Source organism: Phascolarctos cinereus, unplaced genomic scaffold (assembly GCF_003287225.1).
Source record: "Phascolarctos cinereus isolate Bilbo 61053 unplaced genomic scaffold, phaCin_HiC Scaffold_1;HRSCAF=81, whole genome shotgun sequence".
NCBI lineage: Eukaryota > Metazoa > Chordata > Mammalia > Diprotodontia > Phascolarctidae > Phascolarctos > Phascolarctos cinereus.
In genome coordinates, this window is record NW_027555514.1 from 44,748,950 (window position 1) to 44,761,835 (window position 12,886).

General features: G+C 42.0%; 1 protein-coding gene across 4 annotated transcripts in view; it reads left to right on the forward strand.

Moving 5' to 3' along the window:
* The window catches only part of TRAK1 (trafficking kinesin protein 1), a 140,177-nt gene that overhangs the window by 32,978 nt on the left and 94,313 nt on the right, over positions 1-12,886 (forward strand). For all 4 annotated transcript variants that reach the window (XM_020987374.2, XM_020987366.2, XM_020987368.2 and 1 more), the window contains exon 2: positions 5,072-5,266. Coding sequence is in view for 3 of the 4 variants with exons in the window: in XM_020987366.2 (XP_020843025.1) it covers positions 5,072-5,266 (195 nt within the window). In the remaining variant the exon portion in view is untranslated. The remainder of the gene's footprint in view (positions 1-5,071; positions 5,267-12,886) is intronic.

Here is a 12,886-nt window from a genome sequence, read left to right on the forward strand (position 1 = left end):
TTAATGGGGGGACAGAATGTAATCATGATGCTGATGCTGATGATGCTAACTAGCATTTATGCAGCATTTTAAGGACTCCTTTGCATATATTCTTAACCCATTTGATCTTCACAAGTAGGTACATGAATTATTGTTGTTCGTTCATTTCAGTTGTGTCTTCATGATCCCATTTGAGATTTACATGGCTAAGATGCTAGAGTGGTTTGTCATTTCCTTCTGCAGCTCTTTTTTACAGATGAGGAAACTGAGTCACAGAGAGGTGAAGTGACTTGCCTAGGGTCTCAGAGCTAGTAAGTGTTTGAGGCAAGATTTGAACTCAGGTCTTCCTGAAACCATCACAGCAATGCCTGACACAAAATAACCTGAGTTTTATAAGACACTTTTTTCATTTGATCCTTAATAACGTCACTCTGAGGTAAGTACTGCAGGCAATATCCCTGGATGAGGAAATAGGCTTTGACAGGTCAGTAACAATTATAAGAATAACCTTTGCAACCCTGAAAGCTTTAAGTGACTGGTCTGTGGTTACTTGACTGCTAAGTGGTGGAGGTAGGATTCAAACTCGGGCTTCTCTTGACTCCGCTTCCAGAATTCTTTCAAATGAGCCACTGCCTTGCCTGTACAGGGTATGTGAGAAAATGAAGGGTAATAGGAGAAAGAACAGTGGTTGCTGGAAAGATCAGGGAAGGCTTCACAGAGGAGGTAGAACAGAGCAGAGCTCTGAAGGAAGAATAGCGTATTTTGAAAGACTGGGAACCAGATTGTGTGAATGGCCAAAGGCTGAGCTAGACAGTGGAGTTTGATGTCTGGTCTAACTGAAGCATCAAGTGTATAAAGGTGAATAATGAGAGTCTGGAAGTGGAGGTTCTAGTCATAGTGGAGGTAATTAAGTGCCAGGCTGGGGAGCCTGTATTTTATCCTAAACTATAGACAGTTGGTGAGCCTGATAGCGACTTGGGCAGACTGGACCTTAGGCAGATTATTTTGTCAGATCGGAGAGAGTGGAGATTGGAAGTAGAGAGACCAGTGAGGAAGCCATACCAGTAATCTAGGGGAGGGGAGAAGGCCTGAACTGTGGTGGCGGCTGTGTGAATGGAGAAAAGGTGATGTACATATGAGAGATAGCACAGAGACAGAAAAGAACAACCGCCTGGCAACTCTACCTTTTTGGCTGTCTCTAATGCCTGTTACAGTCTACCTTGTATTGTATTTAGCGTATATCCCATCACAATGGAGGGTTAGTACTCTTCTACCTGGGAGGACAATTGGAAAGGCTTTCTGGAGGACATAGCATTTGACCTGGACCTTGAGAAATGAAGGATTGGGGCAGCTAGGTGGTGCAGTAGATAGAGCTCTGGCCTTGAAGTCAGGAGGACCTGAGTTCAAATCCAGTCTTGGACACTTGACACTTACTAGCTGTGTGACCCTGGGCAAGTCACTTAGCACCGATTGCCTCACCAAAAAAAGAAAAAGAAAAAAAGAGAAGTGAAGGATTGCTCATTCTCCTAGGTCAGGTTCCCTGAGTCTTGTCTTGGCATCCCTGGTGCTTTACATGATTCCCTTCTTATTATAAGGACTCAGAATTTGCTGAATGGGGCTTCTGTTCTCTGAGAGCTCTCCCTCTGTGCTGGAAGGAACAGGCACAGAGTTAGAAGAACAAATGTAGAGGGAGCAAGATGCATTTGGACCCTGCCTTGCTCTAGAATTCTTATCCCTGCAGTCAGCCTAGGAGGGTTTGGAGAACGTGATACCTCCTTGGCTGTGCTTTACACTGTAAATAGGTTGACCTTCAGCACAGTGAATGTGAAAGGGGAAATCAAATACCAGCTTGGTTTTTCTTGGTGAATCTGGCACTGTGACAGAGTCTTTGCATGTGACAGTAATACTAGACAAAAGAATCTATCTCTCTCTCTCTCAAACACACACCCATAAAAGCTAATTTTTTATGTCCCATTCCCCCCCCCCAATCAAAGGCAAAGGAAAAAAAAAAGTCCGACTGTTGAGCCCATTTTTGTCCCTGGGAGCTCCCTCCCCATGGGAATGTGTCTGTGTACATTTATTGGTTTCCTGGTGACAGAGGCTGGCACTGCTTTGGAAAGGTTGGGCTTGGGTGGCTTGTGGACATGCTGCAGCTGCCCCATCCTATCACGAGGCTAGCTTTGTTCACTCTTTAGCCAGAAAATTTCGACCTATGGATGGCAGCTTCTTGATCTGAGTGCTCTTTTGGCATTTGATAGGGACTTTCTGGTGCTGGTAACCAGCTAAAGAGCCCTTTAAAAAAAATTTAGAAAGTGTGTCCTTCATATACAAACCAGCTAGGGAAACTAATGAAGCAGTTAAATGTTTCATGTAAAACATTTGGTTTGTTATTCATTCTGAGCATTCTCTTCCCAACCCCACCCTCCATCCTCCCAGTGATGGGAAGAGGTGGGGGAAGAAATAAGAGACATCATCTGCTATTGACTTGGGAGGCTGCCTCACAGGCTTGTGGCTGTGACATAACACCAGAGTCTTAGGCCTTTCCAAAGTTAGGATGCTATTTTACAAATGCCTAATTGTAATAGAATCATTCAGCCTCTCTGGGCCTCAGTTTCTTCATCTGTAAAATGGACAAGGTGACCCAAGATCCCTTCCTGCCCTATGTCTATGGTCCTATAATTTGTATGTCTCTGATGGTTTTTTTCTTTTTTTCTTGAAACCTGGAGGTTGCTTGGATGGCCTGTAGGTGGCTTTCAATGTTAAGCTTCCAGTATATTTAGCAAAGTTTTTTGGGAGGTGATTTACCTTCTATTTAAATACATGTTCTCAGTTAATATAAAGATAAAGAAGCTTTTACTTTTTTTCTCCTTTTATAGGCATTCAGGAACCTTTTAGTTCATTTTATATAGTATGACATTTAACAAATGTCATTAAATACGTGACTGGAAGAGAAGAAAATAAAGCTGCCTTGGGGTGGTGTGACATGGGCTTAGGCTTTTGAAGTTCTCTTATCTGATTATGCCAACACCCTGTACTGGTGACCTAAAACAGCCCTGGCCCTTGTGCCCAAACAGGGTTGGGCCAAGTGGTGTCCAAGGTCTCTCCAGGGTCCTTGTCTGAATCCATGATCCAGTGATTACAGGTGAAGGCAGGATTGCCTGCGAGAAATTGCACTGGATTATTTCAGTTGGATTCTACCTCCTAAAGGTGAACTGCTAGTCGGTAATGTTAATGAGCCTTCTTTCTGTTTGTATGTGTGTGCACTTAGCACACTGGCTGGCATATAATAAGTGCTTAATAAATGCTCATTGATTGTCTTAATAAGAACAACAATAATAGTGATGATAACAGCTAACATATAAAATGTTTTAAGGTTTGCATGTTATCTGACTTCATCTTTACAATGGCCCTGTGAAGTAGGTGTGATCATCTGTCATTGACTTGGAAGGCTACCTCACAGGCTTATGGCTGTGACATAACACCAGAGTCTTAGGCAGGCCTTTCCAGAGTTAGGATACTTTTTTACAAATGCCTGATTGTAATAGAGTTATTGCTATTGCATTATTTCATTTGTATCTGACTCTTCATGACCTCAGTTGGGGTTTTCATGGCAAAGATAGTGGAGTTTTCCATTTCCTTCTCCAGCTCATTTTACAGATGAGGAAACTAAGGCAAACATGTGCCCAGGGTCACATAGCTAGAGGCCAGATTTGAACTCAGGAAGATGAATCTTCTTAATTCCAGGCCCAGGACTCCATCCACTGCACCACCTTGTCCCCATTCAATAGACAAGATGAAATCTGAGAGAGATTAAATGACTTTCCCATGGTCACACAACTAGTAAGTGTCAGAGGCAGGATTAGAACTCAGACCTTCCTGATCCCAAGTCCACCACTAACAATAATAATATTAATTTTAACTTGTTAATAATAATTGTATGTAATAATAATAATATATATAGTATTATATACTAATATAATACTTAATTCTAACTTGTTAATAACATATAATATAAATCATATAAAATAATATCATATATAATTTATTAATTAATCATATAGTACATAAGTGTTAAACACATGCACTTTATATTTAGACACGTAGTAATATTAATAACAATAATAATTAGGCATAGGGACTGCTTATGTGATTGCCTTGGTACAGGGAACTCTCAGGTGAGGAAATTTCTGCTACCAATACAAATTTCTGCTATCAATACAAGCACCGTCTCTGCACCTTACAGTCTTTGAGAATTGCCTACAGGGGCAGCTAGGTGGCACAGTGGATAGAGCACCGGCCCTGCAGTCAGGAGGACCTGAGTTCAAATCCGGTCTCAGACATATAATCTTCCTAGCTGTGTGACTCTGGGCAAGTCACTTAACCCCAATTGCCTCACTAAAAAAAAAAAAAGAGAGAGAGAGAGAGAGCATTGCCTACCACAGAGGTGAGGAAGCTATAGTCTCAAGGCCACATGTGGCCCTCTAGATCCTCAAGTGTGGCCCTTTGACGGAATCCAAACTTCACAGAATAAATCCCCTTAATAAAAAGATTTATTCTATTAAACTTGGACAGAGTCAAAAGGCTGTGCCCAAGGACCTAGAAGGCCACAGATAGCCTTGAGGCCACAGCTTTCCCACCCCTGGCCTAGAGCACTGAGCAGTCAGGTGACTTGGCCAGGGTCACAGGGTCAGAGGCAGAATTCTAACCTAGATTCAAGTGAGAGGTAGCATTGCTTGTGTAAGCTGGAATTGAGATCTAGAAGAAAAATGAAACTTAGGAACTACCTCCAAGGAACTGCAGTCCCCTTAATTAAGAAACATGCCAAAATACCCTGTAGCTCCTAGGTGGGGCTAGCTGGGTGAGTAAGCTGTGTTGATAGGCACATAGCAGAAGCGGAGTAGGAGGGATGTTTATGGATGTGAAAACTTGTAGGGAAAAAGAACACAAAGACCATTTAGCCCAATCCCCACCTCATTTAGTAGATGAGGAAACTGAGTCTCAGAGAGGGTTTCAGGCTCACCCTAGGTCACAAAGCTCCTTATTCCCTAGGTACAAATGGGTCGTCCCTGATGTCTTCAATCTTTTCTTTCAGATGTGTGCAATAGTACCGATCTTCCCGAAGTTGAAATCATCAGTCTGCTGGAGGAACAGCTGCCTCATTACAAGCTGAGAGCAGACACGATCTATGGTTATGTTCACGACGACTGGCTTCACACTCCTCTTATTTCTCCTGACGCTAATATCGACCTAACAACTGAGCAGATAGAAGAGACGCTGAAGTATTTCCGTAAGTGGCCATCCTTTTTAGGCTTGAAAGTATAGTACTGTTCTGTTCTGGTGTCAAAGTTACCATGAAAACTGGCCAAATCCACTTTCAGATGCGATATTGGAGATGCTTTACCAATTAGCACAACCAATTAAAATATTTTATTTTTCAGTCGACAAGCATTTCTTTTCTCTCTTCCCTTTCCAAATTTAGAAGATGAGAAAGAGTAACAAAACTGCTTAAAAATAGTCAATCAAAACAGATTTGTGCATTGGCTGTGTCTGTAAATGTTTATTTCATTCTCCATCTTGAATCTATCACCTCTTTGTTGAGAGGTGGGGTAGCAGAGGTCATCTAGAATTCGAACTGGCTATTGCATTGATCAGAGTGCTTAAGTCTTTCAAAATTATCTGTCTTTACAATGTTGTTATTCTACACATTATTCTCTTGGTTCTGCTCACTTTGCTCTGTATCAGTCCATATAAATCTTCTGAGGTTTCTCTAAAGCCATCCCTTTTTAACATTTCTTACAATACCAAGTATTTCGTCACATTCAGCCCTTCCCCAATCAATGGGCACCCTCTGAGTTTCCAGTTCTTTGTCACTACAAGAACTGCTAGAAGTATTTTTGCACATGTGGCTCCTTTTCCTCTTTGACCTCTTTGGGATCTTGGCCTGGTAAGGGGGACAAAGGGCATGCAAAATTTAGTGACTCTTGGGACATAGTTCCATGTTGCTTTCTGGAATAGGAGTACTAATTCAACAGAATCTCTTTTTTTCACCTATGGTGAAGTTATTAAAGAAACTGTTACAGAGTTGAATTAATCAACCAGTCAACAGTATTTATTAAGTACCTACTATGTCCTAGGAACTAGAAAGACAAACAGGGCATATATTATTCATTTTGCTAAATATTTCCTAATTACATTTTAATCTGGTCCTGGGGGCACTTGGGAGTATTGTGGGCCTCCTGTTTCACATGTATATAGGGCAGCTAGGTGGTGCCATAGTGCATAGAGCACCAGGCCTGGAGTCAGGAAGACTCTTCTTGACCTGAGTTCAAAACCAGCCTCATACACTTACTAGCTGTGTGACCCTGGGCAAGTCACTTAACCCTGTTTGCCTCAGTTTCCTCAACTGTAAGATGAGCTGGAGAAGGAAATGGCAAACCACTCTAGTATCTTTGCCAGGAAAGCTCCAAATGGGGTGATGAAGAGTTGGACATGACTGAAAAACGACTGAATGGGGAAACTCTGTTTTTTATTTTATTAAGGTGGAATTTGAACCCAAGTCTCACACAGTATTAGATTTACTATGCCATGCTGCTCTCTTGATTTCAGTATCAATGTCAATATTAATATAATAATAATAATAATTTTTAAAAAAAGGCAATTGGGGTTAAGTGACTTGCCCAGGGTCACAGAGTTAGTAAGTGTCAAGTGTTGGTCTGAGGCCAGATTTGAACTGAGGTCCTCCTGACTTCAGGGCCCTTGCTCTATCCATTGTGCCACCTAGCTGCCCCTATAATAATAATAATAATAATTATAATTATAATAACAAGTAGTGTATGTGGCATGATATTAGATTGAGGAGCTAGATTTAGAATCAGGAAGACACAGATTCAGGGCCTGGCTTTGACATACACTAACAGCATGCCCCTGGGCAAGTCACCTGTTTTTGCTAATGACAAGTATTCTTTCTTCTGTACAGTCTTCTGTCCCTCCGGAAAACTTGATAATATATGATTTGTCCCTGATGAATTTAATCTTTTGTGGTAAAGGGAGTTTCCACATTGGGAGTTCTCTTATGGTCCTGAGATCTTACAAGTCCAGAGCCCGAACCTTCCCTCTTCCCTCCTCCCCCAAATCATAATAACCAAGTTATAGGATCATAGATACAGACCTGCAACAAACCCAAGAGATGATCTCTTTCCAGTACCTTCATTTTACAGATGAGAAGACTTGAAGCCTAAAAAACCTAAATGAATTGTCTAAGATCCACTAAAAAGTAGGAAGTGAGATTTGAACTCAGGTCTTCTAATGTCAATTTCAGCCATTTCCTGTCCCCCCCACTCTCCCTTCTCTGCTTCCTCCCTCCCCAGTACTATCTCCTATTATAATTATCTTGTTACCTAGTCTCCGGGATGGTGAAATTTGGATTCAGTCAAAGGGCCGCACTTGAGGACCTAGAGGCCTCAAGGCTGCAGGTTCCCTACTTGCCCTAGTTTGTTATATTTCTTCAGATTATGTTCATCTACAATATGTCCTTTCATGATGGTAGGTTAGGTGATGGCTCATCAATCTGGATGTTGCTGACTTGAATTTGGCAATAATTCAGACCACACTGAACTGACAAATAACGTCTGTCCTATCTGATGAAGAAAAGAACAACAAAACATTTCCTAGCCTCTTAAATAATCAACTTCAGTGGTATCTATTTACACATTGAGTATTTAATTACAAATGATTCTTTGGTACTCATTAACATGGGCCCAGGAGCCCTGCCTGTTCTAGGCATAGTTGTCAGTAATTATTTTGCTTGACTGAAATAATGTGGCATTTCTCTTTAAAACAAAACAAAACAACAATTTCTATCCTTCAGTGTGCTTATGAATTCATTCTAAATGCATGTAGCTTTACTTGGTTATTCCCAATTAGCTCTTCTTCTGGCTGTTGGCTTAAAATGACCTGTGTGTTTTGTCCTTAACACACATGCCTCACACACCTTGTGGGGGCAGGAGACCATGGAGGGTGAGTCCATGCTGGAGCTGAGAACAATGTAAATATGATTCTGTAATTTATTAATGATGGAAGGTGACCCCTGTGATATACAGAAAGCACCTTACCAGGTCACTCACTTTGCTTATGCTGTCTGTCACCAGGCAGCTGGGATATTTTGGGCAAAACAGGGAATAAAGTCCTTGTTAGTTGACTTTTACTATTTTCTTTTTGCTTTTGGAATGAAAAAAAATTTGTTCCCTCCCACATTTCTTCTAGACACACTCACTACCCCAACAGGCAGAATGCTTTTGCTTCTGGGGGCTACCTCTGAACTTTCCATGGCTGTATAAAAAGAGACCCCCTGAACTGAATGCAGATCAGAGTAGTGACCATTTTGGAGACTGTATTTATCATCAGAAAGTGTTCAGAGATCTGAAAGTCAGACAGAGATACCTAAAGAGGGACACGAGTATGTCCTCACTTGTATAGTTAAGTAAAAGCTTTCCTTCCTGATGGATTTGGAAGAATTACAACGAGATGCCAATAAGACTTTGGGGACCCGCTCTACGCCCTGTCTTATGCTTCATTTAAATTGAATCCAAGGATAGTTATGCATCTTACTGATGCTCTGTGGTCCTTCACAGTGGAGAGCACATAGTAGGTACCAATTCTTCCAAGATGTGGGCCCTCCCTTCTATCAATGTGGCTCGCAACTTTCCCCTGCTTTTGTCTCATACCAGGGTCTCATACCCTGGCAGTCATCACCCTCTGGGGATGAGGCTTTCATACTTTCTTAGTCTGGAACTCAGACAAAATGCTGTGCCATCTTAAAAACTTTTCCAGTTTAGTAGGCCCTAGCCAAAATCCCACCTTCCACAGGAAGCTTTTCCTAATCCCTTTTACTTTTAGTGCTTCCTTCTGTGGATTATTTCCAGCTTGTCCTGTATATATTTTGTTTATACATAATTGTCTCCTCCATTAGACAGTGAGCACTTTGAGGGCTCCTTTGGCCTTTCTTTGGGGAGGTGAGTGACTCAGGGAATAGATCCTAGACCTAGCTTAGAGAAGTCATTTAAACTCTGCCTCAGTTTCCTCATATGTAAAATGAGGATAATAATGACACCTACTTCAAAGGATTGTTGTGAGGATCAAACGCCATAATGATCATAAAGCTCTTAGCAAAGTGCCTAGCACACAGTAGATGCTTAATGAATGCTTATTGATGGATGAATCTAATTGGCCTTGAACTCTATTACCAAAGCCTTAAAGAAAACAGGGTCACCTCCAAGGCATAAAATTTGACATTTTGTAACGGTCCTGAATTGGCTCAAATATGGGTCATTCTTCTGGAAATCTCATTGTTGAGTCTTCCTGATCCCTTTTGGGGTTTTCTTGGCAGAGATGCTGGAGTGGTTTGCCATTTCCTTCTCCAGCTCATTTGATGGATGAGGGAACTGAGGCAAACAGGGGTAAGTGACTAACCCAGGGTCACATAGCTAAAAAGTATCTGAGGCCAGATTTGAACTCAGGAAAATGAGTCTTCCTGCTTCTAAGCCCAGTGCTCTGTGCACTGTGTCAGTCAACAAACATTTGTTGAGTACCTTCTGTATACCTGACACTATGCTAGGTGCTGGGGGATCCAATATAAAATCTGACTACCTGCTCTTAGTACAATGGGTAGAGAAGCCATATTTTAAGATGAGCTGGAAGAGACCTTAGAGGTGAGTTAGTCCAATTCCCTAATTTTACATTTAAGGAAAGTGAGGCCTAGAGATGTTACATGACTTACCTAAGGTCATACAATAAATATGGAGAGTCGAGTCCTGAACCCAGGGCATATACATAGGATGTTGGTTTTGGAGTCAAGAAGATCCAGGTTCAAATTTAGTCTATCTGTGTAACCCCAGGCAAGTCACACTTATCCCCTCTGGGTCTCAGTTTCCTCATTTGCAAAATGAGGAGTTTGTCCTCACTGACCTTCAAGATCTCTCCCAGCCCCACATCTGTGATCCTGTTTTTTTTTTCTAACTACAAGTATTCTCTCTTCTGTACCACGAGACTTCACACCAGGATATTGAACATAAAAAAAGCTTTCACAATAAATGTCTATTTTTATAGGTAATTTTTTGTAATTGCTTCTTGCTTAGCCTACTGGTATGGCCAGCTTAAATCAATTTACTAGTGATTTAAACTAGACAAAAGGCTTCTTTTTGTCTACCTCCCAATCATGGGAAAGAGGCGATAATTAATCTCCAATGCCTGCCCGATACTTTCCATTTCTAATCTTACATGTTTTACTTTAAAAATAACTTCTCTATCAGTGAAAGGGTTTCACAAGGATTTTGTGACTGCTGCCGGGCAAATCAGAGGAAAATCTGGGTTGTGTGTCAGAACTGATTAAAGAAAAATCTCCTTCTCTCCCTTCTTTTCTCTGTGCCCGAGGCTTTGTTTTTTGTTTTTTTTTTTTGCTTTGATAAAACCAGCTCTCAAATAGCAATAGTTGAGTAGAAAGAAGACTGCCATTTTACTGAATGGTCAAATAACCTTTTCTACAGGGAGAATGATAGATCTCTTTTTTATCTTTTCTTTTTTCTTTTCCATCTTTCCTTCCTTCCTTCCTTCCTTCCTTCCTTCCTTCCTTCCTTCCTTCCTTCCTCCCTTCCTCTCTCCTTCCTCCCTTCCTTCCTCCCTTCCTCCCTTCCTCCTTTCCTCCCTTCCTCCCTCCCTTCTTCCCTCCCTCCTTCCCTCCCTCCCTTCCTTCTTTCCTTCCTTCCTTCCTTCCTCTCTTCCTCCTTCCCTCCCTTCCTCCCTTCCTTCTTTCCTTCTTTCCTTTGCTTCCTTCCTTCCTCCCTTCCTTCCTCCCTTCCTTCCTTCCTCCCTTCCTTCCTTCCTTCCTTCCTTCCTTCCTTCCTTCCTTCCTTCCTTCCTTCCTTCCTTCCTTCCTTCCTTCCTTCCTTCCTTCCTTCCTCCCTTCCTCCCTCCCTTCCTTCCTCCCTTCCTCCCTCCCTCCCTTCCTCCCTTCCTCCCTTCCTTCCTTCCTTCCTTCCTTCCTTTTCCTTCCTTCCTTCCTTCCTTCCTTCCTTCCTTCCTCCCTCCCTCCCTTCCTTCCTCCCTTCCTCCCTTCCTCCCTTCCTCCCTTCCTCCCTTCCTCCCTTCCTCCCTTCCTTCCTCCCTTCCTCCCTTCCTTCCTTCCTTCCTTCCTTCCTTCCTTCCTTCCTTCCTTCCTTCCTTCCTTCCTTCCTTCCTTCCTTCCTTTCTTCCTCCCTCCCTCCCTTCCTCCCTCTGTCCCTCCTTCCATCTCCCTCACTCTTCCCTCCAGTATGCATCATGATTTACAGTGAGCCTGGAGCAGTTTGTAATGATGTAAATAACCAGTGGCATAAATGAATATTTAAGCTTTCCACAATAATTTTGCTCACTTTGGAATATCTCCCTTACCCTGAATGCCTCCTTCTCTCACATATCTAATTAGCTGCCAATTCATGCTGATCCCACCTCCACAATATGCTTGGTACATCTGTCCCCCTTTTGCTACTCATGGCCACCACCCTCATTTAGGCCCTCCTCCTCTCTCACCAGCACCTCCTATTTGCTCTTCTCACCTCCATTTTCTCTCCTTGACAACCCCTCTTCTATACAGATGTCAAATTATTATTCCCAAAGCATTAGTATGGTCATGTTGCTCTGCCCCTCAAGAACCTGTCATAGCTCCCTTTTGCTTCTAAAGATACAATGCAAGCTCCATTGGGCGTTTAAAGTCCTTCACAGGACCTGCCTATCTCTGCTGACTTATCACACACTGCTCCCCTTCATGCTTTTTTAAATAATTAAAGAACAATGCAGAATCTTTTATTTTTTACACCCTTCATTCCATTGTGCAGCACTGAAGATAAGGTTTGATGGAGAAGAGTGGAAAAAGCCTAATTGTTTTCCTTCTCATATTTTCATTAAGGATATCTCTAGCTTGTACATATATCATTTTCATAAGTAAATATGTAAGAGAATATATGTACATAGATACAATACTATTAAGATATATAGAGAATCAATACAGATCTTGGGCCAGTCACTTGACCTTTCACTGCCCACAGGCAGGACTCTAAAATCTTCTAATACTGATGATGAATCACAGGTCTATTACCCAAAAAAAGAAAAAAAAAGGAAAAGAAAGTATAACCGTAGGTTTTTTGTTATTCAGTCATTTCTCAGTTGATTCAGACTCTTCATGACTGCATTTTGGGTTTTCTTGGCAAAGATACTGGAGTGGTTTGCAATTTTCTTCTCCAGCTCATTTCACAGACAAGGAAGCTGAGGCAAACAGGGTTAAGTGACTTGCCCAATAGTCACACAGCTAAGTAAGTATCTGAGGCCGAATTTGAACTCAGGTCTCCTGCCTCCAGGCCCAGCATTCTATCCCCTGTGCCACTTGGCAGCCCTGTAATCGTAGATACATATATACATAAATGTGGGAGGGAAAGGGGAGCGACTTCTCTGTGATGAGAGTCAGGGCTTCAAGGTTATGCTGATTTTTAAAATCAGTATTAGATAGGACACTGGAAGAAAGGACCTACATCTGTGGTACTTAAGTAAACAACTAAAGAGCCTGCAATTCCCAGGAAAAACCAAGCTATCCTTACTGTGTGGGAGTAAGCCTCAGTGGTTTTCTGTACCAGACTCACCTACAACATCTATCAGCTAAAAGGTGACTTCATTTTTTTCCATGCCCCAGGTCCTCTGGTGACCTTGTCAAGAATGCCAAGAGAAAGAAGCGGGTGCTCCTGGAAGGCTTACCAATCCTAACTGGCTGATGAGGGTGCTGGCTTTCTGAATGTCGGCTTCTTAGTGTTTAGCTTTTCTAGGCCGTATTTCACTCACCTAGGGTAAAGAAGATCCCATAGGATGAAAGCAGACAGTCCAACCC